This window comes from Anguilla rostrata, chromosome 6 (assembly GCF_018555375.3).
Source record: "Anguilla rostrata isolate EN2019 chromosome 6, ASM1855537v3, whole genome shotgun sequence".
In the NCBI taxonomy this organism is placed as follows: domain Eukaryota; kingdom Metazoa; phylum Chordata; class Actinopteri; order Anguilliformes; family Anguillidae; genus Anguilla; species Anguilla rostrata.
This window is the reverse complement of record NC_057938.1, coordinates 76,252-104,183: the sequence shown is the minus strand read 5'-3', so window position 1 is coordinate 104,183 and position 27,932 is coordinate 76,252. Positions and strand designations below refer to the sequence as shown.

Genomic DNA, 27,932 nt, shown 5'->3' with positions numbered 1-27,932 from the left:
GGAATGAGAGTGCTGTGTTGTGTGGAATGAGATGCTGTGTGTGGAATGAGAGCTGTGCTGTGGATGGATGCTGTGCTGTGTGGAATGAGAAGTGCTGTGTGTGGAATGAGAGTGCTGTGTTGTGTGGAATGAGATGCTGTGCTGTGCTGTGTGGAATGAGATGCTGTGTGGGATTGAGAGTGCTGTGTGTGTGGAATGAGAGTGCTGTGCTGTGTGTGTGGAATGAGAGTGCTGTGCTGTGCTGTGTGGATGAGAGTGCTGTGCTGTGTGGATTGAGAGTGCTGTGTGTGTGGAATGAGAGTGCTGTGTGTGTGGAATGAGAATGCTGTGTGGATTGAGAGTGCTGTGCTGTGTGGAATGAGAGTGCTGTGTTGTGTGGAATGAGAATGCTGTGTGGAATGAGAGTGCTGTGTGGAATGAGAGTGCTGTGTGGAATGAGAGTGCTGTGTTGTGTGGAATGAGAGTGCTGTGCTGTGTGGAATGAGAATGCTGTGTGGAATGAGAGTGCTGTGTTGTGTGGAATGAGAGTGCTGTGTTGTGTGGAATGAGAGTGCTGTGTTGTGGTGGCAGTCAATCTCATGCAGTAAAACATATCAAAGGCACCAATATGTAGTCTGAAAGTATTCAGTAATTTACATAAATGCTCTGGTGCAGTAGGTCTGCTTAAGCACATTCATGCTCAGATTAGTTTCCTTCAGTGGGAATGTGGCAGGTGCCTTTAATTTTTAGGTGATTCCTTCATAGGATGTGGTCAATGGTTAAGAAGCTCAAATATTTTTCATTGTCATATTGTCTCAAATGATTTGACTTTGAATAGCTTTCATTCAAATCGCATTGTTCTGTAAAACCATATTCAGTATAGTGGTCCTTGACTCTAGTGTTAAGAGATGTCTTCCGGCAGCCTGAGGTGCTCTCCTTACAATTCTGTAAAACAATATACAGTAAATACATGCAAGACATGTTCTGTTCAACATATTGTCATAAGTATAAACATTCCAAATTTTATGCATGAAACACATTACAGTAACTGTGCTCCACTTGCAGTGTATGAGGTACAGTAATACCATGCAGATACGGATTGCTGCAGTATATAAGGTACAGTAGTACCATGCAGATACGGATTGCTACAATACAGAAAAGAAGCGCAGACAGATTATTTCAGTGTTCGCTCATCGATTCTCATTCCTGAACGTCCTGATAATGGACAGGACAGTGAAGCTGCTAACCCTAACCCTCACAGACAAACCATAGTGGAACACACGGCCAATCAAAGCTGCTCTGATCTCATCTGAAATATGTCAACCCTGAATCACTGATCTGTGTGACATGTGTCTCCCATTCAGACAGACAGCACCACACAATGACAGATTTTATTTTAGTTTGAAAAATGGCACCATTGTACATAAGTTGGTACAGTACAGTTTGTCATACATTTAGATTTGTTTTGTAACATCAACTGTTGACAATGCCAACACTTTTAAAATGCATATATTGTGCAGGCAGTCTAACTCGTTTAACTTGTTAATGAATATAGGTTGGGAAAATGTACACTTTTAAACCCACAGGGGCCAGACAGTGAGACTGAAAAAACGGTGTTGGTTAAATGCACACAGGCTTCAGTCTTCTCTTTCCCACTTTAACAGAACACTCTACAGATGCAGCACTGGATATTTAAACTTCATGACCCTGCGACTGTATTTAACATCTGTATAACTGTATTTAACATCTATGTGACTGTATTTAACATCTGTATAACTGTATTTAACATCTATGTGACTGTATTTAACATCTGTATGACTGTATGTAACATCTATGTGACTGTATTTAACATCTGTATGACTGTATTTAACATCTGTATGACTGTATTATCATCTATGTGACTGCATTATCATCTGTGTGACTGTATTTATCATCTGTGTGACTGTAAATGGTAAATGGACTGCATTTATATAGCGCTTTTATCCAAAGCACTTTACAATTGATGCCTCTCATTCACACACACACTCATACACCAATACACCAACTGTGAAAGGCTGCCATGCAAGGTACCAATCAGCTCGTTGGGAGCAATTAGAGGTTAGATGTCTTGCTCAGGGACACTTCGACACACCCAGGGCGGGGGATCGAACCGGCCATCCTCCGACTGCCAGACAACCGCTCTTACCTACTGAGCTATGTCGCCCCCCAACTGTATTTATCATCTGTGTCACTGTATTTATCATATGTGTGACTGTATTTATCATATGTGTGACTGTATTTAATGTATAACTGCAGCTCTAATTGTGGTTGCAGACAAGCAGGTATGTAAATCCAGCATGGTTTTAACCAGGACCATAACCACAGTCTTACATGGTTAAACATGTGGGGTGTACGGTATGGGGCACACTGTGTGTTCTGAGGGAACAGCCACAACAGTGGGCAGTAGCTGCAGCAGCAGAGGAAGAGGAGGAGGAGGAAGAGGCCACTCACTGTCTGTTGCAGCATGAGGTGAGACAGAATGCTGCAGCTCAAGTTCTCATGTGATCCAGCCTCGTATTGCTAATAAGATTATATTATTGATTAGCTTAGCGGACCCTTATTCTGAGAAAATCTGTACATAGCTTATTTCACATATTATTCATTTGTATTGGTGGAGTTACACTAGCTAACATTAACTACCAAGAAACTACCATTACCTACCCAGCTCACGGCAACACCTGCCTGCCCATCTCAGCCCAAAAATGGGAATATGTCCAGCTAGCCATGGACCAGGGCTGGGCGATATATCACAGTGATAATTATTGCATGCAATAACGGTCGTCGCCACCGTGTGGCGTACCGCCTTCCTTTTTGCCTTTTTCTCTTTAATTATATCTGACGCAATAGCAAACAATCACACTTTTGGAAGCCGCGTGAAACGCTTTCTGGAAAAAAAACCACCTATTGCTTGACCGTAAGATAGCCAATCAGCAGCAAGGCCTTGCAGCTTCCGTGCGATTGGCAGAAACACATCACATGATCACACGGAAGCTGTGCGACCTTGCTGCTGTTTGGCTGTCTTGGCTGTCAACACCCAGTAGGTAACAGCGGTTGTGTTTGCGAAACATTTTACACAGCCTCTTTAGTTGTTTAGTAACACTTCATGTATAATTAAAAAGAAGAAGACAAAAGAAAGGTGATATGCCATATGGTGGAGACAACCCTTATTGCATGCGATAATTATCACTGCGATATATTGCCAAGCCCTACCATGGACTCCCACTTTCCAAAAAACCAGTCCCCAGGCCCCATCACTGATTGGCCACACAGTTCCCATCACTGATTGGCCACATAGTCCCCATCACTGATTGGCCACACAGTTCCCATCACTGATTGGCCACACAGTCCATATCACTGATTGGCCACACAGTCCATATCACTGATTGGCCACACAGTTCCCATCTCTGATTAGCCACACAGTCCACATCACTGATTGGCCACACAGTTCCCATCACTGATTGGCCACACAGTCCATATCACTGATTGGCCACACAGTTCCCATCACTGATTGGCCACACAGTACATATCACTGATTGGCCACACAGTCCATATCACTGATTGGCCACACAGTCCATATCACTGATTGGCCACACAGTCCATATCACTGATTGGCCACACAGTCCATATCTCTGATTGGCCACACAGTCCATATCTCTGATTGGCCACACAGTTCCCTGTTGTCCAGCGGATCTAGCACAGATTTTGAGATGTCAGTAAGGCACTCCCAAACCTGGTCCTGTACATTCAGGCTGAATCCCAGAATCATGGAAAATATGAATACTTCACCTGTCCATGGTAAATATAAAACTTTTAGGTAATAAATGTTGCCATGGTTCTTCCAGTTTCCAAACAACAGAGCACCTTTCCGTACTTCTCAGCATCTTTGGTAAGCATTCATTTGTACGTCAACAGTTAAATACGACTCCATCTTTAACACGATGACACTACTAATAAATATTCTGTAACAGTACTGATTTGAAAACAACAAAATGATCCCTGTTCAGACCAAACCTTTTTGGCTGCATAATCTTAACACTTATTTCATTTAGTTGAAGACTGCAGTTGCCGCAAAGGTTGGTTTGCCTACATTAGCTACTAACATCAGAAATATGGCTGCCAAGCCAAGCGAGAGGGCCCCCAAAGACTTCCTTCAATAGGGAACAATTCCCAGGGATGGTACAAATACAAAATACGCAACAAAGACAACAAAGTCCTCAATGAATTGAAGTAAGTAAGGCTGAACACTATGTTGCAAAAATTAAAATCATAAACTCAGTGCAGACACCAATATTCACCACCATCTTTGTGGTTTATGTACAGTGAGAGATTCCATTACAGAGTTCCTGTTTCCACTGATCCTGTATGTGATGTGTCCAAATGAGCGAAGCAAGATGTTCCCAGACCCAATCAGTGTGAAATATTATATTTGTGTTTCGAGATGGGTTTTATCTGTGGGGAAACTAGGCCTTTTTGTTGGGGATAATCTGGGGTACCCCATCCCTTAAAAGAGAGAGAAATATAGCTGTGTATTCAAGAATGCTACTCATTTTATCTCTCTGTCACACATACACTGAATTAACTGTTACTTACAGAATAATTTCTCCATTATCTCTTTGTACTAAACCCCACAGACCTGAAGCTGGTCATTAGAGGCATTAACACACATATGTACCATGAGCAAACGTCTACTGCAAACATAAATATGTACCATGAACACATATACATACTGTGAACGCACATGTACTGTGAACACACACGACTCTAGCTATACTCTCTCTGTGGGTGTTCAGTCTTACGATGGTTAAATAATACGCATTTGGTTAGGAGTGATTTTGCCTTTAATTCTATGAATAAATTAAACCAGAAAATAAAACTGCTGTATTCAAGCCTCATATTGACTCACTTCTGCAGGAGAAAAACCTGTTTATATTGAGTTAGGAAGACAACAACATGATTAAGCTGTATCTGAATGGACAACAACATGCAAAAAAGGCATCTGCAAGCTAACATGGCGGGGGGGGGGGGGGGCATTTTCCCTGACTGTACCACAGTCCACCACGGTCCACTCAACCAAGTGTAGACCCACAATCCAGCTGTCTGCTCTGATTTGCTCCAAGGTTAGTGGGCGGGGCCCCAGGTCACTCCTGCAATGATGGCTGGCATCAGTGGGAGGAAAGGGGGATTGTGGGAAATGTAGGAGGATTAACAGCTCAGCTCCTGGTCACTTAGCTCCCCTGTTTTTGTGGGTGAGGGTTGAGGTCCCCTCTGTCCCACTGCAGCTGCTCTCAAGCTCCCACAATGCCTCTGGCTCTAAGCCAATCAGCACACTCACCCAGTGCAGGCCCCCCAATAATAAACTGCACATCAGTCACCTTCTTTTATCAGCATCCACCCCATTGGCTACTTGTTCTTCGGTGCACCGGCAGCCAACTGGCTGTTGAGAGGGGTGTGATTGCCGTTTGGAGGGGTGGGATTACTGTTGGGATGGGCGGGGTTGCTGTTGAAAGGGGCGGGGTTACTTTTGGGAGGGGTGGGCTTGCCATAGAGAGGGGCGGGGTTTCTGTTGGGAGGGCCGGGCGTGCCGTTGGGAGAGGCAGGGTTTCTGTTGGGAGGGACGCGCTTGCCATTGGGAGGGGCAGATTTTCTGTTGGGAGGGACGGGCTTGCTGTTGGGAGGGGCGGGTGTGCCGTTGGGAGGGGCGGGCTTGCTTTTGGGAGGGCCGGGCTCAGCTGGGTTTTGCTTGTACGAGGCGTCGGGTTCCCACAGGAAGAACTCGTGCAGCAGAGTGTTGACGGTGTCTGGGCACTCGAGCATCACCATGTGGCTGCCCTCCTCAATCACCTTCAGAAACGCCATCAGCAGGATCTGCAGAATACACACCAACCATTACCATGGGAAACCGTTACCATGGGAAACACAAGCTGGTCCCTCCCCATTCACAGCCCTGTTGGGACGTCACGTTCATTTCCAATGTGACATCAACTCTCCTGCCCCAAACTGAATAATTCAAGTGTCAAAAATGTTTGGGGGTTGTTCTTTAAACAACATAAATGTAAAACATAATAAAGCCAGTACAACAACAGGTCTCCTCAGTCAGTACGAAACTACAGAGCAGAGCTTCAGAACCAATTTACACTTTACATCTCTCAAATGTTTCCTTAATGAAAGGATCACCAAACAACCAATAATACAGAGAACAGCTGGACTCTTTCATTCTGTAACTATCTCATTGGCTGCAGGCTTCTGGGTTTCTACTGGCTGACTCCTAGGAGGAAATGATGCGAGCTCCAAAGGAAGTGAGGGCCACAGGGTTGTACCTCCGCCATGCGCTGGTCCTCCTCCATGGGGACGAACTTGTCGTGCGCCCCGTGCAGCAGCAGGATGGGCGTGGTCAGCTCAGCGTGGTACACCTCGTCCCCCTCCGGCCAGTACTGGCCACTCATCATGGCCCGCAGAACAAAGGACGACACGTTAAATGCGTTTCCGTCCTTCAGCAGCTGCTTCTCCCGCGCACCCTGCTGCGCGAACGCCGCCCTGGGGGGGGAGAGGTAGTATACATGTTTGTGTACAGTAGGGCTGGTAGTATACATGTTTGTGTACAGTAGGGCTGGTAGTATACATGTTTGTGGACAGTACGGCTGGTAGTATACATGTTTGTGTACAGTAGGGCTGGTAGTATACATGTTTGTGGACAGTACGGCTGGTAGTATACATGTTTGTGGACAGTACGGCTGGTAGTATACATGTTTGTGTACAGTAGGGCTGGTAGTATACATGTTTGTGGACAGTACGGCTGGTAGTATACATGTTTGTGGACAGTACGGCTGGTAGTATACATGTTTGTGGACAGTACGGCTGGTAGTATACATGTTTGTGTACAGTAGGGCTGGTAGTATACATGTTTGTGGACAGTACGGCTGGTAGTATACATGTTTGTGGACAGTACGGCTGGTAGTATACATGTTTGTAGACAGTACGGCTGGTAGTATACATGTTTGTGGACAGTACGGCTGGTAGTATACATGTTTGTGGACAGTACGGCTGGTAGTATGCATGTTTGTGGACAGTACGGCTGGTAGTATGCATGGCTGTGTACAGTAGGGCTGGTAGTATGCATGTTTGTGTACAGTAGGGCTGGTAGTATACATGTTTGTGGACAGTACGGCTGGTAGTATACATGTTTGTGTACAGTAGGGCTGGTAGTATACATGTTTGTGGACAGTACGGCTGGTAGTATACATGTTTGTGGACAGTACGGCTGGTAGTATACATGTTTGTGGACAGTACGGCTGGTAGTATACATGTTTGTGTACAGTAGGGCTGGTAGTATACATGTTTGTGTACAGTAGGGCTGGTAGGATGCATGTTTGTGTACAGTAGGGCTGGTAGGATGCATGTTTGTGGACAGTAGGGCTGGTAGGATGCATGTTTGTGGACAGTATGTTGGCGGTATGGCGGACTCACTTAAGGAAGCTCCAGGCCAGGAACGGGGACAGGCAGTGCAGCAGGCAGGCTGGCAGGTTGAAGATGGAGCAGAGGCTGGGCTCCAGTGCTGTGGGTCCTCCCCCGTTTATCATCACCACTTTATGCACCTGCTCAGGATACTCATGGGCCAGGAAGGTACAGAACGACACCCTGGAGACAGAGAGACAAGCAGGCACAGCATTACACATCCACAGAATTACATTATTAAAAAAAAAAAAAAGAGTATTGTTCACATACATTTGACAGTAAACATTTTCTTTCACTCACCCACCCCAATACTGCCTATACAAAACATAAGAAACTATCTAAACAGGGAATGATAATACCAAATTAAATAGTAAAATAAATGCACGTAAAATTGTACATGTACATGTACACATAAATGAACATTTCACACTCCTTGAGCAGTTCATGGGGAGGATCAATCATGAAGGATAGTTATAGTTCCAGTTTAATTTTGGGGAAGGGTGTTACGCCTATTGAAATAGAATACTAAAGGATCCCATGTTGTATGGAATTTTTGAGTTGACCCTCCAATAGAATATTTTATATTGTTTAACTTAAGGAATAGCATCAGGTCATTCCTCCAAGCCGAAGCTTTGGGTGGATGTACCGATTTCCACTCCTTCTCCGGGCAAGGAGAGTAGCAAAGGAAAACACATCTTTTATTTTGTTTGCCATTAATATATCCTCCCCTGGGACTCCAAAAATTGCCATTTCAGCACTGGGTTGAATATATTTTTCAAATGCTTCAGATAAAGTCCGGAATACAGTAGTCCAGAAGTTGTTCAGCCTATTACAAGACCAGAACATGTGGGTTAGGTCTGCTTTTTCTGTGTGACAACGATTGCATATTTCATTTACATTAGGGTAGATCTTGGACAGTCTAGCCTTACTATAATGAGAACCTTGAACTGAATTAAGCCAAGGCGAGCACATGAGGTTGACCTATGACCCCACAGAGTTACACACCGGTACACAGTGATACACACCATTACACAGATACACAGAGTTACACACTATTACACACACACACACACACACACGTGTGCACACACACACACACACACTCACCCGTAGGAGTGTCCAATGAGGATGTTGCGTTTGCGGGCGTATCTCTTGAAGATGGCACGCAGGTCCTCGGCGAGAGCGTAGAAGGTATACGCGGCGGCGATGCGGGGGGCGGAGCTTGCGCCGTGCCCCGCCAGGTCGGGGGCGATGACCTCATAGCCCAGGCGGGAGAAGAAGTCCAGCTGCCGGCCCCAGATGTGCAGCGAGCCGCCCACGCCGTGCAGGAAGAAGAGCGCCAGGTCGCTCTGGCCGCCCTTGCAGCTGCTGACGCTGCGCTGCGTGTCAATCATCACCGAGCGCTTGGGCTTCCTGCGCCGCTGGCGCGGAGGCGGGGCCGGGGGCGTGGCCACTGGGGCGGGGGGTGGGGCCACGGGGGCAGGGGGTGTAGCGTTGCTGTTGTAGTCAGAGAGCTCTAGCTCCAGGGTGCTGTTGCGCTCAGCGCCCCCTCCTGGGCAGTGTAGGACATCACCCAGGTTCTCGATCACCAGCTGGCCGTCGCGGTACAGGCTGATCCGCCGCTTGCAGTGCACGCTGACGCTCGCCGTGGAAACCGGCTCTATCACCGGCCTCTCGGGCACGATGTGCCGAACGCGCAGGACGCGCCCGGGCTTCACCTCCACAAACTCCATCCCGTCGCCAGGCTCCAACGTCTCCACGGGAACCAGCACATCAGCAGACTTCCCCGTGAGACAGCACAGAATCCCATCTGTGATGGTGGTAAGCATGGCGCCGCGCTGCAGGCAGAGAGAGAGCTGCACATTTCACTCTGGGCTAAATAACTGCTAACTGCCTTTCTGTGAAAGCCCAAAGCCAATGCTGAGTGTGTCAGTGCCTTTTTGTGAAAGCCCAAAGCCAATGCTGAGTGTGTCAGTGCCATTCTGTGAAAGCCCAAAGCCAATGCTGAGTGTGTCAGTGCCTTTTTGTGAAAGCCCAAAGCCAATGCTGAGTGTGTCAGTGCCATTCTGTGAAAGCCCAAAGCCAATGCTGAGTGTGTCATGCCTTTTGTGAAAGCCCAAGCCAATGCTGAGGTGTCAGTGCCATTCTGTGAAAGCCCAAAGCCAATGCTGAGTGTGTCAGTGCCTTTCTGTGAAAGCCCAAAGCCAATGCAGTGTGTGTCAGTGCCATTCTGTGAAAGCCCAAAGCCAATGCTGAGTGTGTCAGTGCCTTTCTGTGAAAGCCCAAAGCCAATGCTGAGTGTCAGTGCCTTCCTGTGAAAGCCCAAAGCCAATGCTGAGTGTGTCAGTGCCATTCTGTGAAAGCCCAAAGCCAATGCTGAGTGTGTCAGTGCCATTCTGTGAAAGCCCAAAGCCAATGCTGAGTGTGTCAGTACCTTTTTGTGAAAGCCCAAAGCCAATGCTGAGTGTGTCAGTGCCTTTCTGTGAAAGCCCAAAGCTAAAGCACACGTTTACAGTCATGATAGGATATGATTAGATTAAAATACTGCCAAACTGATCTTCTCAACTACTCCAAAAGCATATGGCACTTTCATATTCTTATTGGATGTATCACTTCAAATTATCATTGAAAGGTGGGCTTTAAATTAGTCAAATCTGTATTCCTTTCCTCGTGATTAAAGTGAAGTCATTAACTCTCCAGTATCAGCTACGTACCCTCTTCCCTATTTTGTTTGGCAATACTTTTTGCTGACCAGAAAAAATCGAAAGAAAAGACGACACTGCAGATTCCGGGTGCCTGTGCAGGAGGACAAATGAACGCCCCTGTGAACCTGAGATCAGACATTTGATTCTCTTTTTCCCAGACAACAGTTCAGTATAAATAGACGAGACTCGACGCTATAAAAAGAGGAGGGAAACTGCACACCACTGAGTTTCCTCTGCAATCGAGAGAATGACTCAACATCAAGTGGATCCTTGCTAATATGGGGGTGTCTTGTGTCGAAAACAGGACTCCTGAATTTGGAATAGAATGAAATTGGGATTAGAACGTGTGGGTTGGCTCCATTTCAGTCCAGCACCACAGATCTGGTCTATTCCTAATGCACATCTGCAGCTGCACGCTGTCCCACTGCATGGCTGCAGAAGAGGTGCAGATGTGCAGCCCACTGAACACAGCTGCAACGCACAGCTCAGCGGGGGGGGGGGGGCTCAGCTGCAACACTGCTAGCGAGGGGGGGGGGCTCAGCTGCAACACACAGCTCAGCGGGGGGGGGGGGGGGGTCTGGTGGGGCTCAGGACACGCAGTCAGGCCCGTTAGCCAACAGCATCTCTTCACCATCAGGCTCACACTACAGCTCCTTAAGCACTGAATTCTGCACTGGGATCAATATCCCACAAACATTCCCTGCACAGAGAGAGGGAGGCAGAGAGAGGTTTAACCTTCCATCCCTTTATATTCACTGTGTGTGAAAGGGAGGCATATTCACAGTTTATGTGATTAAGGGTCACAGCATCTTTCTGCTGTTGTCACATTGAAAGCAAGTTCCCCTTTCTCTGCATCTGTTAATCCTAAACCTGCAGCATAAACAAGCTTCCCATCACCAACAGCTCCGCCCACCACCAACAGCTCCACCCACCACCAACAGCTCCACCCACCACCAACAGCTCCACCCATCACCAACAGCTCCACCCATCACCAACAGCTCCGCCCATCACCAACAGCTCCACCCACCACCAACAACTCTGCCCATCACCCACAGCTCCTCCCATCACCCACAGCTCCACCCATCACCAACAACTCCGCCCATCACCTACAGCTCTGCCCATCACCCACAGCTCCGCCCATCACCCACAGCTCCCTACCCATGCATCACCACAGCTCTGCCCATCACCACATGCTACAGCTCCACCATCACACAATCGCATCACCTACACTCTGCCCTCAAACACCCATGAACAGGGTGGAATTATAGATATCTGTAGAACAGAGAAGAATCGGAATTATATATCTGTAGAACAAGAGAATCAGTATTATATATCTGTAGAACAGAGGAGAATCAGTATTATATATTTGTAAAACAGAAGAGAATCAGTATTATATATTTGTAGCACAGAAGAGAATCAGTATTATATATTTGTAGCACAGATCTGTACTATACAGTACGTGCAGAACAGAAGAGCAGTATATGAAAGCAATAGAAACTGATACCGTAATGGTGCGTAAAGTGCACCTCGGATGGAGGCATCATTATTACAGCCTGCGGTGGATATTGCGTAATGCGTCTGCACATAAAGAGAAAACAAACCCATGTCCTAATGCTCACCTTGCAGAGAGTGGCGGGGGGGGGGGATTGGAGCCGCAGGGGATTCCTGTGGGCCTTCAGATCCTGCACTCACAGGCCCCTCTAAAACCAGGTGTGCACCTGTGGCACAGGCCCCTCTAAAACCAGGTGTGCACCTGTGGCACAGGCCCCTCTAAAACCAGGTGTGCACCTGTGGCACAGGCCCCTCTAAAACCAGGTGTGCACCTGTGGCACAGGCCCCTCTAAAACCAGGTGTGCACCTGTGGCACAGGCCCCTCTAAAACCAGGTGTGCACCTGTGGCACAGGCCCCTCTAAAACCAGGTTTGCACCTGTGGCAGCTAGCGTTCCATGTGTACAGGGTTCCAGAGGGACACATACCCTGTTCCTATGTACCTCCTTAGAGACCATTAACACAAGGTTTACCTTTTACACGCTTTGTTAGAGCACAACCGTACCATCTCAATACCACTGTGATAATTATTGCAGTGCAAAAGTTTCAAGTTAAAAGTTTTTAGTCTTTTAAAAATAAATCTGTGTAAAGGCAATATTACTTAAAATATATGCATGCATGATGCTGTTTTCTCCTTGTTTGGATATCAAGTTCACATAAAATATAAAAATAGAATAGCAAGTAGTCTGTAACTGAAGTTCATAAATCAATCATTACCCCTAGCCTCACGGGGCTGAACCCCCCCCCCCCCCCTTCACTGTTGCTATGACAGTAGGAGGAATCCGCCTGAAGCTAGCCAAGAATACAGCCCCCTGTGCTTCTAGCGTGGGCCCTCCCACTGGATACAGAGGGAACAGGCAGTTCCGGCAGTGGCCATGTGATCCTGCTGCAGCAGAATCTCCCCAAAAAAGGGCTCTCTGGATCTCTGAGAGGTTTCATAATCGACTTCACTGTTCCTCTGACTTTACAGCTCTATCATAGCCTGCTGCTGTTTGCACTACTGAAACACAACTACACATCTCTGTCACACACACACACGCACTCTGTCACACACACACACTCTCTCCCTCTGTCACACACACTCTGTCTCCCACTGTCCTACATGCATGCACACACACACACACTCTCTCTCTCTCTCTGTCACACACACAGGCACACACACTCTCTCCCTCTCTCTCTGTCACATACACACACACACAGGCAGACAGACTCTCTCTCTCATGCACACACTCTCTCACACTCACACACTCTCCCACTCTCTGTCACACATACATGCACACATACACACTCTCCCCTATGTCTCTCTCTCTCTCTCTCTCTCACACACACACACACACACAGACAGACAGACTCTCTCTCCCACGCACACACACATACAGACACACACTCTCTCTCCCACGCACACACACATACAGACACACACTCTCTCTCTCTCACAACACACACACACACACACACACACACACACAGACGATTTAGGTCAGTCCAGCAGGTCTAGTCTGCCATTGTGATTGGTCTCTTGTTGTCTTACTGTAGTGCTGTGCAGACTCGATGCAGAAGTGTATTAATGGGTAATGTGTTAGCATGTATATTTCATCCAAAAAGATTGTATTGGACATGGCTGAGTATTATTGGGTTGATTTAATTGAATGGTCTTTGATAAAAAGACCATTTGTGCACATATCTGCCTAAAAATACATTTGTCAGAAGAGGTAACAAAACCGTACACGGATTTTCAACCTGTCGGTGAAGATGACTCATTACAGACATTTCAATCGCACAGCACAAAAAGCAAACCACTAAGCATCTGAAGTAAATTCCTTCTTAACATTGTATTTTTAACCAAGAACATAGGTTCTGTTCTACAAACCACCGTCCTACGATGCATATTTATTTATTATTAGTCATATAGCTGAAATGGCGATCTCCAATATTTTTAACCACCACAGAACAGATTATTTTAAAAATGGTAAAACATTAACATTCTCCGATGCACGATGCATTAACGATGCAAACCACAGACTGGCTCGTGCAGCGCAAAGCTGACCTATAATGCACAAAACCCGCGGCGGAGAGCTGGCTGGCAAACTGACCCAGTAAATGATGCGGCGAATTTTCTGTAAATGTCAGAACATTTTAAATCCTTCGTCGTTACAAAAATCCAACAGTTGTTCATGAAGGTGTGACACACACATTAAACATGAAAACCCCTGAATTTAGAAATGAATTAAATTTTGAGCGTGCTGCGCACCAAGGTCGGGATGCATCACAACGGCTCTACAACGTTACGGTTTTCAGTCCCTTATCACCTCACGTGCTCAACAATATCATTTTTCATTTATTACATTTCTATTGGCATGCTAGGAATTTCACCTCCTATTGAATGCAAAATCTTACCTGTAGGACGTTTTTTAAATGTTTTTTTCTTAATTCTGCAAATCAGTTAGCGAAAAGGCGGAAAGACGAATTGGAGCTTGTCTGCTGCAGCCAATCCAATTGTTTGATTCCATTGGAATCTGCCGCGCTGAGTTTAGTGCTTATATTAAAGCCTCCAGTTTACATATTGGAGCTGAACAATGAATTCTGTTGGATTATATGACATGCGCTACATGTGCTGAGATTGCTCTGACACTAGATGTCATTACCGTCCCCATCCCTCCCAGAAGCAAATCTCCGTTCTCACCTTGCCCTTAAATTCTGCATCCACGGGGATATTTCCGATGTGACAGACAAGCATATGGGCCAATGATGGGTCACTACTGCCGTTTTTTCGCCAATGGGATGGCTTCTGTTCCTGTTGCCAGGGTAGGTGGGAACAAGAAGGTAAGAGGGGTACGAGGAGCTCCACTGGAGTGTACCACTAGGAACTCGTACACAACCCACAAAAAGAAGGTAACAACATGAATGAATAGACTCGTTACTTACGCATTCAAATATCCGTTTCACAGTTTCCATCGCAACTGAAGTTCACTTACCTACATTAACAACTGTAATATGGGATCGAGCCAACATCCAACAACATCACAAAGCGGGATTACTGAGTTAGTTGATAACTGCGCTGACTAAAAGCAGCTCTTTTTATCCCAGTCCGTATTCCACATTTGTGAGAGGCGCTGGTTTTATTTAGTGCGGTTATCCAGCTAACTCAGTAATCCTGCATTGTGAAACAGGGCTCTGGTGTGGGTGCAGATTTTTGTTTTTGTCCAGGACTACAACACCTGATTCATCTAATCTCTGTCTTAAATAAATACCTCAATAGGTAGAATTGGGTGTCATTGTGTGAATACAAAAACCTGCACCCACGCTAGCTGGCTCTTTTCGGATAAGACTGCACACCCTTGCTCTAAACTGTACACCGCTGTTTGTGATAACTAGACATCTGGTAAGGGTAATACCATGCCTGAAGGCAAAAGTAATAGAAACTAGAAGAGTGCACTCAGTAGAGTGCTGATCTCCGCCAGGCGTGTTAGCTTTGCTGATGCAACAATAGAGGCTACACAATCAATGCAACCAGACAAATACAATATTGCAAGTTTTTACCATGTGCCACTGAAAATCCCAAAAATGCCGATTCAGTGAAGTAACACTAAAGGTGGTGACATGTTAGCTAATTTCATTCATATCAGCCACGATGTGTTAGACATAGCTAACGCTGACGGTATAGTCTGGCACTTGCGTTTCAAATCCGGACAGGAACAATCTGGACGGGAACAATTCCAAAATGTCAATTTCAACGTGAAAATATCAACAAAATAATTGCCAAAGATTTAAACATTAACGTACCCCGTTTGTTGGGATTTTAACATTGAAATTGACATTCTACATCGCTGGTCTTTCATTCCAAACGGAAGCAGTTGTTCATTTGCGGCCCCTACCGGCCGGTTAGGAGTTAAAACCGAATGTATTTCAATGGACAATAATGGAAATGAATTCAAATAAAATACTTGTCGTTGACCGATTTGCAAAATATTCGAGAATTCAGGTCCTTGGCCTGCTGCCAGCATGCACAACAAGTATTAGGCCGATCGCCCCAGTAGTATGCGAGATTAGCTGACCGATACACAAACACACGCACAAACGCATAATCCATTCCAGGCTCTCACCTGGCGGAGATAATGAATACAGCGGGTTTTTTTATGTTATCGTGTAGATGATACAGCGGTATGGCCAAAATAATACAGATACTTGCTCCAATGCAACCTGCACACTTCTCAGTGCTCACGTGGTTACGTGACGGTCACGTTTTAAATACACAAGAAACCACAAATGCCTCCTCCCCGGCAGACGACTGTTTCGCTTGATCGCAAGGGAACAGACGGGAGTAACTGAGCGCGAGATTCGAAGTGGTGGAAGGAGGAAAGGTGTTATTGGTGTCAGGACAATGGACACGTGGCAGCAGTGTGTAGAAGGGATCACAGGTGTAGATGGGGTGGGAAAGATGAGTGTTCAGATGAGGACTGCATGGTGTCTAAAGACCAGGGAATATGCACTGTGGTGAAAATCATGAAGTGAGAGCAAAGCAATGTGAACGAAGGAAGAGGGAACATGAGGTGGAAAGAACATGAGTGCAGAATAAAATAAAGTATGCAGAAGCAACAAAGAGAGTGAGGGCAGAAACGGGAACTGTGAGAAAGGAACAGAATAGAACTGAAACAAAGGGAAAGATAAAGTGAGATATGACAGAGAAATCATGCATATGGATAGAAGAAGGTTTTTGGCGTTTATTGCGATGGTGATTAGCGAGATAGAGACAAAATCACAGAGGATCAGGGTGGTGATGGATGCCGCAAAAGAGATTTTGGGTATAATGAATCTGAAGGGGGATGAAATACAGGGAATTTGGCGAAAGGGTTTGGAAGGAATCAGACGCCAGGAATTTATGGAAATAATAAAGAATCGTGGTTCAGGTATAGGAGAGCTGGGTTGTTGTTAAAAACTAAAATTAGAAGACAATACACACAGTAGGTGGCGGTAAAGCACTAGTTTGCTAACCGCCATTGCAAACCCGAGAAGAAGAAGAATGCCTCCTCCCCGATCGCATATGCGCATTACACATGTGGCATCCAGACCGAGCGCCTGTGCAGGAGATGACATTGACGGACCGTAGCAGGTAGATATTCGCAAATAGTAAACAAACTACGATGAACGTATTGAAGTCCGCGTTTCGGCTGCCCCGTGGACTTGGATGTAATACGTGCAGGTATTGTACGATCTCCACACTGCAAATTAATGGTACCATTTTGCGATTCGTTGGCTAATTACTCCGGAAGCGTGTCATTATGACTTAGTTAGTATTATATAGCTACAATCATAGATGGCTACAATAGTATCGGCAGTAGTGTATTTGTATACTTGGTGTCAGCAGCCAATGAGTAGTCAGTTGGATAATTTAGCAATTAGCTAACGTACTGTTAACGTGCCTTATAACAAGCAATGTAACGTCAGTAGTCCAGCCGAACAGTAGCTAATTGTCAATCATACAATTTTATTCGTTATACCCTTCAAATTCGACGTTTTTCCGATCTAGCCTGATAGATTGTTACGTTATTAACTGGCTAATACAAGCCGAAATATAACTAACAAGACTAACATTAGTGCTCGAGAAGGGGACTGTAACAAACAAGCTAACGTTAGCTTGCCCTTAGCTAGTCCTGTGTTCAGCAGCTAGGAAGGATTATGGTCATGGGTGCTCTTTAAATAGTGCTTTTTTCTTAAGCGAGTTGGACAAGGGCATTGTGGTAAATAAAAGGGTATCTAGTCTGTCGAGGTACTACTAGTTACCCTTGTTATTTGCTTCAGTGTTAAGTGAAAAGTAGAATATATTAGCCGATTTGTTATTGAAGTACATGTCCAGGTCTGAATACGACTGATGTGAAGTTATTTATAATTAAATTGTGGGGGAAACCATTTCATATCATTAAAATAACTTTTTATTTATACATATACATTTATTTTAATGATATGAAATGGTTTCCCCCACAGTGTAGTGATGCAGCAGGCATTGCCGCTCTTGCGTGCAGCCAGCAGCTGGATTCTGTCCCGCACGCCTGCAGCGTGCGCAGTGGCTGGCAGAGGAGCCCTGGGGCCAGGGGCAGAAGGGGCTGGAATCTTCCGGAACCTGCCCTGGCGACACCAGCAGGTGCGCAGCGTGAAGCGAGGAGCGGAGTATCAGCCCAAGAACATCAAGAGGATGAGGACGCACGGCTGGGACAGGAGGGTCCGGACACGCGGCGGCATCGAGGTCATACTCCGCAGAATGCTGAAAGGACGCAAGTCCCTAACCGTCTGACGGCTGGCCAGGTGGACAGAACACACCTGTGCTCTTGCAGTGCGCACTGGCTTACCTGGACAGAACACACCTGTGCTCTTGCAGTGCACTGGCTTACCTGGACAGAACACACCTGTGCTCTTGCAGTGCACTGGCTTACCTGGACAGAACACACCTGGTCTCTTGCAGTGCACTGTCTTACCTAGGAGGTGCTCTGCTCCCCCAGACACATCACATGTTGGGGATTCTCTTTGTAATTCACTGATAAATAAAGCTTTGCAGATCAGCCAATCCAAGCCTAGCATTTTTGCTTGTTATAGAAGTGTACATTTTCATATACTCCCCATCTTTTGAATTTACCAGCAGTGCATATGCCATATGCCTACTGTAGGTACAATATGGGTATATTCTGCACATTAGACCTCTGTATTTGAACACACTGAAGGAACCGTAGGTGTGAGCCAAGTGTGGGCAGTTCATCCGTCAGATCACCCCTCTCCAAGCAAAACTCACAATCTCCAGAGCCTGCTCAATAGATTTATTAATCATTCAATAGATTGTCCATCATTGATGACATACAGTATAACCCTTCCAAATTGAGGCCATTTTGTAAACCATTGCTTTTTTCTGATCCTTTATTTTTTGTCTGGAATATTGTTCTGATGTGCACGATTACTTTGTGGTACTTTATTGCATTCTAATGAATGACAAATACCTGTAATGTAATGTAATGTAATGACTTCAGTATGAAGAATGACCCTCAGTAACAGCTTGTTGGTTCAACATTGGGTCAGTTACAAGAAAAGCTTTAGAAAGAGCTTCTCGGGAAAATGGCTACTCGTGCATGAAAAAGGTGTTAATGAGAACTCCCTGGGAGCAAAACAGGTCTGTTTCTTGCCCAATTTTCCAGTTTCCTTCGTAAAGTGTCTTTGTGACGGTGTCTGTGTTAAAAGCGCTGTACAAATAACAAATCAATTAATGAGGAATCTACAGGCAAAATAATCTGGTTGGGCTGATTATATCCCAGAGTATTAGACTACCTGGTGAAAATGACAGCCCGAGTAAATAATAGTTTTATTTGTAGTTGTGGCTTTTGTGAGTTTATAGTTAAAACTGATCATGAATCAGTTGCTTGCTACAGAGAAGGGTCACTTTAACATTGTTCCCTGTAAAAAGCGCTACACAAATAAAATTGAATTGGATTGGATCCCAATAACACCAGTACCTCGAATGGGTGACCTATGACCTTGCTGACGTTTGGTTGTCAACCTACCGCGCTTGGTAATGACGCCAGTGCCGTAGGCAGATATCTGACCAACGAGAGCTCAAAGGCTGCTCACCCCATTAGCCCATTGGCGGAGGGACACGGTAGACTCAACATGTATCCAATGAACAGGTCAGTTTGAATGGCAACGCCCAGCAAACTAGTGTGTTCTGCTAAATCGTGCGTGTATGTAGCTCCGAAACCGGTTGGGCTCAGTTCGCTTAAATAATATATTTTCGCAAATATATTAAGTCTTTCAAATCAGTCGTACCTGTAAGACAGATAAGAAACCTTAGCTGATGTGTTTTGTCATGGTTAAATCTAAAGCCATTTAAGTTGGCTAAAACAGTAACGTGCTGTTTTCTAGCTAACGCTACGACTTGGTTCTGTAGTTGAGCAACGTAATAGCTAATTTGACTTTAGCCGTCTCCGCACAATTTCAAAAACCGGGTCGACAAACCATGGATAAGGTAATCTGCAACGTAGCTAAAGCTTTTCGATTTTGTACTAGTTGCTAAGTCCATATCTCGCTAATTAGCAGTGCGCTATTTTTAGTATTCTGGCACCCACCAACCAAGTATATAGCGAGCTTTAGTATACTGTTATTACCAACCTGTACTTGAACTGAAGACATTAATACCATTATTCAGTTTGTCGTGGGTTTACAGCGAGTTAGCTCTATATTATCGATCGTTTCCTGTATGCATCTGTGTGTAGCCGAGATTTTCAGCTACATATGCCGAGACACCACCCTAAACACTACAAACGTTATATTAATCTTATACGCCCAGTCGTTAACTTTATTTCGCCCGGAATATCCCCTAAAATGGCCTTGTTTGTAATTTAAGTATCCCGATTTGGTTAGACTGATTTAATAAAAAGGTACACTAAATGGATACATTGCTACTGCAGTTGTCGTCCTGTATCCTACAATGCAGGCTAACATTAGATTAGTTGGATCATCTAACCCAGGGGTGTCCGACCTTACCCGAAAAGTGCTGGTGTTAGTGCTGGTTTTTGTTTAATCCCTGCACTATGACACCCGATTCAACTAGTTAACTAAATTGTCTTCAATCAAGACCTTCATAAGCAGAATCGGGTGTCTTAGGGCTGGGCTAAAACAAAAGCGTGCACGGACACCGGCCGTTTTCGGATAAGAATGAACACACCTGATCTAATGCTATGGGCCAGTTTTGTGGTGTTTGTTGTCTAGCCATGATCCCCAACCTTGCTACTGTGATTACTGCGATCAGCGGTGAAAATAAATGTTTTTTTGAAGTTAACTTCATTGCCGGCAGGACTCGAGGCAGTCTCGTGTTGTTGTGCTAACCCACTTGGGGCTGTTGCTACAGATTTATGTCGCTCGCTAGTCGCCGTTTCAGTTGCGATTGCGCCACTCTTTGCTGGCTTTGGTAGCCTATATGTGTAATTTCTGGCGGTATTGAATAGTGGGCATGGCATTGTGTTGTTGGTTAGCGTAAACCATATTGTTGCTACATCATTCAGACTTAAACCCAACAATAATGCCTCTCGCGGGAGCTCACGCATGTATTCATCTTGCTTTCCATCTAGTGGAGGCTCATGCCATAGAACTGTAGTTGCGGGCAGCGTAAGTGAAGAGCAAACATTGGGATCAGTCACACGCCCGTCTCCAAAGTCTCTCACATTTCAGCTAAAGCTACCATGTTCGACGGTGAATTTGGTAGGCCTATGGTGTTAGACCCAACTAACGATAAATTGGTATGTTTTATATGGAACTGTGTTAGGCACCCCCACGGTTCTATGGCATATGCAATTTGCCGACTTCAGATCTGCATTGTTGATGTTTGATGGCGCGGTTTGTTATGTTGGTGGTAAGATGGAGGTGCAAATGCCTGATGTTGCTGTCTTCAGTTTACAAAGTTCCTCTTGTCTTGTCTTGCAGGCTGATTTTCTAAAAGGCTTGCCTGTCTACAACAAGAGCAACTTCAGCAGATTCCACGCAGACTCTGTGTGCAAAGCCTCGGTAAGTCTCTTCCTGGGGCTGCAGTTGGGCAGTGGCAGAAGCAGGCTGTGTGAACCCTTATTTGCCTGATTAAACAGAATTGAGTTTTATTGTCTGAGCCAAGCAAGGGCACCTATAGAGTATTTATTACATACTTATTTAGGGTCGGGCAGAGATGCCCTTAAGGCCCAGTTCTTTCAGTGGCTGCTGCTCAGACTGATGGTGGCTGTGACTGCTCTGAAGGATTACTGCGCTAGCTGAGCCCCTGTTGCCTGGTAACTGCCACCGAGCTGGCAGATCCTGCAGGGGAACTGTTGCCAGTGGAGAAAGGCTGTGCCACGTCTGTGTCTCAAACCCTCAAACGTGTCGCTGGCAGCAGCTATGGCTTTCCAGAACATTGGTGCAGCAGATTCCAGAGTGCAGCTCAGTGGGTCTGGATTGGTCATATTTGCTGGCTGAGGTGAATCATAGGTGCCCCTGCTGGGTCACTGCTGGGTCACTGCTGTGGCTCTGCTGGGTCTTGGCAGCAGTGTCTGGTCCTGGGCTTTAGGGCTGTCAAATAATATCTGAAGTTCGAAAACTATTCAAAAGTCTTTTCTTTTTTTTAAAGTTCCAACCTAAATTTGAGCATTCGAATATTAGTTTTGGATCCCGCGTTTTTGATTCCCCCTTTTGTAATTAACATAAATATACAGGCTTTAATTTCATGCAGTGAATCATGTTCATGCACGTAAAGTTCATTTCCTGTGCTAACGTTACTGGTCAGCTAACAATTTAGGCTAAATAATGTTCCCATGGCGGGCTATGTTTCCTTTCTGTTCTGAAGATTTTGATAAAATTGCATGATGAAAGAAGTTAAACTAAACCGAGCAAGTAATTTGTTGTTTTAGGCTACAGGTATTAGCCGTTTGAATAGCTTTTGTGTTAAGAAATAAACAGGGATTTCCTATAAACAATAATTTCCCTATTATTGTGTTAAATGCAGAGCTGTGGGAAATTACATCCATGAGAAAGTACTTTATTCATTTGTGCATTAGGCTATAGAAACTGCAGGGGGCTCATTTATAAAGTGAACTTGCCTACATACGTCAAGTGAAGAGCCACAACCGTTTCCATAGTCAAATCGAGTCATGTTGAAATTTTATAAATCACTACTTTGACGTGATTTTCTATGTACACGCCACACAGTTGATCTAAAATACGTTTTATAAATGAGGCCCCAGATGTAGTAACCTAGTATGAAAGTTCACCGTTGTCCTCTACTCTACTGCTCACTTGTGGAAAATAATGCGCAGGCCAGCTTAGAGGGAACGTCACGTGCATATTGCGCCCGACAATAAGCAGCTTATTTTTGTGAATTATAGACAATTAATATTCAAATATATGCAAACGCTAACTAATTACAAAAGCTAATATTCAAACCCAATTTCATGGCACTTTTGACAGCCTCACTGGGCTTAGAGCCGGGTCTTCAGACTTGATGCTGCTCAGCGAGTCATCCTTTCAGCCCGCAGGTCATACACACCGAGACTAAAAGGAGAACTGCTGTTTCCCACCCATAAGCTGTTCCTTTATGTGGCTGTTCTTCTGTGTGGCTGTTCCTCTAAGACTGTTTCTGTTTCTACAGAACAGAAGGCCATCGGTTTATCTTCCCACCCGCGAGTACCCTTCTGAGCAGAGTAAGTGCATTCAGCCTCATCGCACCCTTTATACAGCATGCATCTGTACATGTGAGTGTTTCACATATGCTTGGCAATAGCATTATTATTATTATTAATATTATTGTTGTTATTATTATTTTTATTCATAATAATAATGGTAATGATGAGAATAATAATGGTTCTTAGTGTGTCTTGAGATGCAGGACACTTTATCAGGGGGGTACCCTGCATATATATTTTAGGTATTTAGCTAGCACTCAATCAGAGCAAGTTACCCAGCTGCCATTCTTTACATTTAATTCACTTTCATAGCTCGATATGTACTGAAGCAGATCAGGTTAAGTTCGTTGTTCATGAGTATATGTGGCAGTGTTCCACTAACAAATCAAACCAGCAACCTGTCAGATACAAGTTCAGTTCTGTAAGTATCGTACTGCACTGCTACCCCCTGAACCCTTCAGTGCCTCAGTGGAGTCTCCGCGACTTCCCCCGGTGCCTCAGTGGAGTCTCCGCGACTTCCCCCGGTGCCTCAGTGGAGTCTCCGCGACTTCCCCCGGTGCCTCAGTGGAGTCTCCGCGACTTCCCCCGGTGCCTCAGTGGAGTCTCCGTGACTTCCCCCGGTGCCTCAGTGGAGTCTCCGTGACTTCCCCCGGTGCCTCAGTGGAGTCTCTGTGACTTCCCCCGGTGCCTCAGTGGAGTCTCCGCGACTTCCCCCGGTGCCTCAGTGGAGTCTCCGCGACTTCCCCGGTGCCTCAGTGGAGTCTCGCGACTTCCCCCGGTGCCTCAGTGGAGTCTCGCGACTTCCCGTGCTCAGTGGAGTCTCCGTGACTTCCCCGGGCTCAGGAGTCTCCGGACTTCCCCGGTGCCTCAGTGGAGTCTCTGTGACTTCCCCCGGTGCCTCAGTGGAGTCTCGTGACTTCCCGGTGCCTCAGTGGAGTCTCTGTGACTTCCCCGGTGCCTCAGTGGAGTCTCTGCGACTTCCCCGGTGCCTCAGTGGAGTCTCCGCGACTTCCCCGGTGCCTCAGTGGAGTCTCTGTGACTTCCCCGGTGCCTCAGTGGAGTCTCCGCGACTTCCCCGGTGCCTCAGTGGAGTCTCTGTGACTTCCCCGGTGCCTCAGTGGAGTCTCTGCGACTTCCCCGGTGCCTCAGTGGAGTCCCGCGACTTCCCCGGTGCCTCAGTGGAGTCTCCGCGACTTCCCGGTGCCTCAGTGGAGTCTCGCGACTTCCCGGTGCCTCAGTGGAGTCTCGCGACTTCCCCGGTGCCTCAGTGGAGTCTCCGTGACTTCCCCGGTGCCTCAGTGGAGTCTCCGCGACTTCCCCGGTGCCTCAGTGGAGTCTCGTGACTTCCCGGTGCTCAGTGGAGTCTCTGCGACTTCCCCGGTGCCTCAGTGGAGTCTCCGCGACTTCCCCCGGTGCCTCAGTGGAGTCTCCGCGACTTCCCCCGGTGCCTCAGTGGAGTCTCCGTGACTTCCCCCGGTGCCTCAGTGGAGTCTCCGTGACTTCCCCCGGTGCCTCAGTGGAGTCTCCGCGACTTCCCCCGGTGCCTCAGTGGAGTCTCCGTGACTTCCCCCGGTGCCTCAGTGGAGTCTCCGTGACTTCCCGGTGCCTCAGTGGAGTCTCGTGACTTCCCCGGTGCCTCAGTGGAGTCTCTGTGACTTCCCGGTGCCTCAGTGGAGTCTCTGTGACTTCCCCCGGTGCCTCAGTGGAGTCCCGCGACTTCCCGGTGCCTCAGTGGAGTCTCTGTGACTTCCCCGGTGCCTCAGTGGAGTCTCCGCGACTTCCCCGGTGCCTCAGTGGAGTCTCCGCGACTTCCCGGTGCTAGTGGAGTCTCGCGATTCCCCGGTGCCTCAGTGGAGTCTCGCGACTTCCCGGTGCCTCAGTGGAGTCTCGCGACTTCCCCGGTGCCTCAGTGGAGTCTCGCGATTCCCCGGTGCCTCAGTGGAGTCTCCGCGACTTCCCCGGTGCCTCAGTGGAGTCTCGCGACTTCCCGGTGCCTCAGTGGAGTCTCCGTGACTTCCCGGTGCCTCAGTGGAGTCTCCGCGACTTCCCCGGTGCCTCAGTGGAGTCTCGTGACTTCCCCGTGCCTCAGTGGAGTCTCGCGACTTCCCCGGTGCCTCAGTGGAGTCTCCGGACTTCCCCGGTGCCTCAGTGGAGTCTCCGTGACTTCCCCGGTGCCTCAGTGGAGTCTCCGCGACTTCCCCGGTGCCTCAGTGGAGTCTCCGGACTTCCCCGGTGCCTCAGTGGAGTCTCCGCGACTTCCCCGGTGCCTCAGTGGAGTCTCCGCGACTTCCCCCGGTGCCTCAGTGGAGTCTCCGTGACTTCCCCCGGTGCCTCAGTGGAGTCTCCGTGACTTCCCCCGGTGCCTCAGTGGAGTCTCCGCGACTTCCCCCGGTGCCTCGCCGCGACTTCCCCCGGTGCCTCAGTGGAGTCGCCGCGACTACCTCCGGTCCCCCTGAGTCCGTCAGTAGGCAGGTCGTGTGATAATTTTCGCTCTGTAGAGGGAGAAATAGTTCTGGTTACAGTTGAATTTCTCTCTCTTCCAGTCATCGTCACGGAGAAGACCAATATTCTGCTGCGCTATCTTCACCAGCAGTGGAACAAGAAGGTGAGTGGCCAGACTGTCTGAGGAGTTCAGGCTGGGAAATAGCACCCCCTGCTGACCCTGTTTCTGTTTGCCTTTCTCCTGTGACAGAACGCAGCGAAGAAGCGGGAACAGGAGCAGGGGGAGGGGGAGAGCCCGGCCCCCCCTCGCAAAGTGGCCCGGAGAGACAGCCAGGAGATGACCGAGGACCCCTAAACCTGATCCGTGTCTGCGCTACATACATGTACATACCTGCACACGGATGTGGAATACTGGACTGGGTGTGGCCTGCCCTCATGTTGGGAAAGACTTGGACACCCTCTTTAATGTTAGAAAAGTACATTTCCCATAATACACTTTGAAAAGAGCTTCCAGCTGAGCTCTCTTCATCTGCATTTCCCTTCATGACCAGAGGGGGCAGTGTGCTCACTGTTAGCAGGGGAGAGGAACCTGTGGTCTATGTTCAGTGTGTGCATTAGAAGATTCTGGAGCGCCTGTGCTGTGCTATGCTAGCTTTATCCAGTTAATATTTTAGTTAGACTGTGTTTCTTGGCTTAGCTTGAATGTTTGTAGCAGTCTGTCAGAGTGGCTCAAACTGGGTAAAAGAAAGCAAGCTACCTTATTGCCAGATTTGCAATGAAATGGCCTGTGTTTTTTGCGTTCTTTGGATTCCTTGCACTGGAGTGTGCAGTCTCTGGATGTGATTTTATTTTTAGGGGGTGCTTCCTCTTGTCCCGAAGGGGTACTGCCCCATATTACTCAGTACTGCGCTGGGTTACTCGGTAGTACTTGGTAGCGTGCTGGGTCGCCAATGGTGTCCTGGGTTACGTGAACTCCATACAGTGTCTACCACATGACCTTACTGGCGTGCATGTGCGTGCGTGTGCAGGAGTGTGTGTGCAGGAGTGCATGTGTGTGTGTGGTATAGGACTGAAATGGCCAAAGAGGGCGCTGTGTTGCTGCTTTAGTCGGGGGTTGGGGTGGTGGGCGAGGAGGAGGGGCATGGCAGTTGTGTACTAGTGCACCATGCCAGGGGGAGGAGTCAGTGGAACCTGTGCCAATCAGAAGCCTTCAGTTACTCATTGATGCGGAGTCCCCCAGCCCAGTCAGATGAGTCATGGCCCCGCCTGCTCAGTAACAGCCCCGCCCAGTTTATCAGACACACCCACTTTTGCCATTTCATCCTTTCTTTTATTGCTTCTAGTGTTGATATTTGTTGTATCAAAGCACATTTTCACTGTTTCAGAATGGCTTAAGGAATAGCGATTCAGTGTAATAAAGGCACAGTCCCTTTTTTTCACCTTTTTTTTATTGTGGTATTTTTCATAAAGGTAGCGGGCTGTGCTAGCGTGCAGCTTGGAGACCTGTTGATGTTTCATCTATAGATGGATTTATAGTCACCGTTAACACAGTGCCTGTAGCTGCTCAGGAAAAGCGTATGGTCACATGACCACCTTTGGAAGCACTAGCTATAGTTTAGTCTCTGTGGTAACATGGCGTCTAGCTGACCTGTTGTGTCTCTGTGGTAACAGGCCTTTTCGCTGACCATCTGTACTTGTGTCTCTATGGTAACAGGCCTTTAAGCTGAGCCCCGTTCACTGGCCTCAGGGCACTCATACACGTGAAAATGCACGCATACGCACATGCACACGCGCACACCAACACACTCTTCTGCCTCCTTGGATACGTGGCCTCTGATTGGTGGGTATGAGGAGATGTGGCACCAGGCCTGAAAACCCAGCCCATGCACCTGACTGTCTGCAGGTAAGCATGACTGAATAAAGTGGGCAGTTTTGGTGTCATGTGGAGGTCTGGGTGAACTAACAAGCAGAGGTTAGATTCTGCTTTTGATCCAATGAGGGTGACAGCAAGGTAAATTTTAGTTTGGGGTGAGGGGGCGGGGGGTTAGATGTGGAAATGAGATGTTTACTCACTGGTGATATAAATCTGGAGTTCTGTGCTAAAGCACAATGAGTTAAATGACATTCTTGTGTTATTAGAGTCAACTTCATTTCGTTTACCTGCCATTGCCAAGGCTGTTTAATGAACATGTTTGGTGTTATAACTAGCAGAATGAATGGTCTTATAGCTGCATTTTATTATAATGTAATCTAATGCCAAATCATAACTACATTATAGACGCATTCTTTAGATTTTGGGACTTAGCTGTATCTAAAGATCGTATAATGCACCAAAATTGCAAAGTGTTTTGAAAATAGACTTAACAAAAAAATCAATCAAAAATGTAAATTCACATTTTTAGCATTTAGACAAATTAGACCAAATCAGCAGGATGCCAGTCACCTGCAGTCTTATCCTGCTGTTGCATAATTACGCCACTAGAGGTTGCTGTTGTGCAAGTGTAGAGTCTTCCGCCAGAATGGAATCAGTCGGGGGCAGTGAGTTGGTCTGTATGGTTGGTGTACTGCAGAATCAGGACTTCTGAACGT

General features: G+C 46.9%; 3 protein-coding genes across 13 annotated transcripts; 2 read left to right on the top strand and 1 right to left on the bottom strand.

Moving 5' to 3' along the window:
- Positions 1-1,356: 1,356 nt before the first annotated feature.
- Positions 1,357-16,088, bottom strand: LOC135258079 (protein ABHD8-like). Of its 10 annotated transcripts, none has more exons than XR_010330855.1 (7): positions 14,650-15,179; positions 14,408-14,518; positions 8,578-9,308; positions 7,483-7,653; positions 6,336-6,552; positions 2,190-5,883; positions 1,357-1,921 (listed from the first exon to the last, which is right to left on the bottom strand). XR_010330855.1 is itself a non-coding variant. In XM_064341290.1 (7 exons), exons 3-7 carry the CDS (start codon positions 10,432-10,434, stop codon positions 5,419-5,421), a joined length of 1,623 nt encoding a protein of 540 aa, XP_064197360.1. In that variant the 5' UTR covers positions 10,435-10,484; positions 14,408-14,518; positions 15,828-16,088; the 3' UTR covers positions 1,357-5,418. The 10 variants fall into 10 exon arrangements, 9 of the variants coding, with proteins under 9 accessions (XP_064197360.1, XP_064197359.1, XP_064197358.1 ...); XM_064341290.1 differs by lacking the exon at positions 14,650-15,179 and adding exons at positions 10,396-10,484; positions 15,828-16,088 and having other exon boundaries at positions 1,357-5,883; XM_064341289.1 differs by lacking the exon at positions 14,650-15,179 and adding exons at positions 10,396-10,484; positions 15,265-15,719 and having other exon boundaries at positions 1,357-5,883.
- Positions 16,089-16,751: 663 nt separating this feature from the next.
- On the top strand, positions 16,752-18,283 carry mrpl34 (mitochondrial ribosomal protein L34). The gene is made up of 2 exons (XM_064341297.1): positions 16,752-16,924; positions 17,707-18,283. The coding sequence occupies exons 1-2, from the start codon at positions 16,866-16,868 to the stop codon at positions 18,011-18,013; spliced, it is 366 nt and encodes a 121-aa protein (XP_064197367.1). The 5' UTR covers positions 16,752-16,865; the 3' UTR covers positions 18,014-18,283.
- A 1,127-nt stretch (positions 18,284-19,410) lies between these two features.
- LOC135258080 (DET1- and DDB1-associated protein 1-like) lies at positions 19,411-26,782 on the top strand. Of its 2 annotated transcripts, none has more exons than XM_064341296.1 (5): positions 19,411-19,726; positions 21,181-21,261; positions 22,868-22,919; positions 25,445-25,506; positions 25,594-26,782. In XM_064341296.1, the coding sequence occupies exons 1-5, from the start codon at positions 19,718-19,720 to the stop codon at positions 25,696-25,698; spliced, it is 309 nt and encodes a 102-aa protein (XP_064197366.1). In that variant the 5' UTR covers positions 19,411-19,717; the 3' UTR covers positions 25,699-26,782. The 2 variants fall into 2 exon arrangements, with proteins under 2 accessions (XP_064197366.1, XP_064197365.1); XM_064341295.1 differs by lacking the exon at positions 19,411-19,726 and adding an exon at positions 20,559-20,958.
- The last annotated feature ends 1,150 nt before the right edge of the window (positions 26,783-27,932 follow it).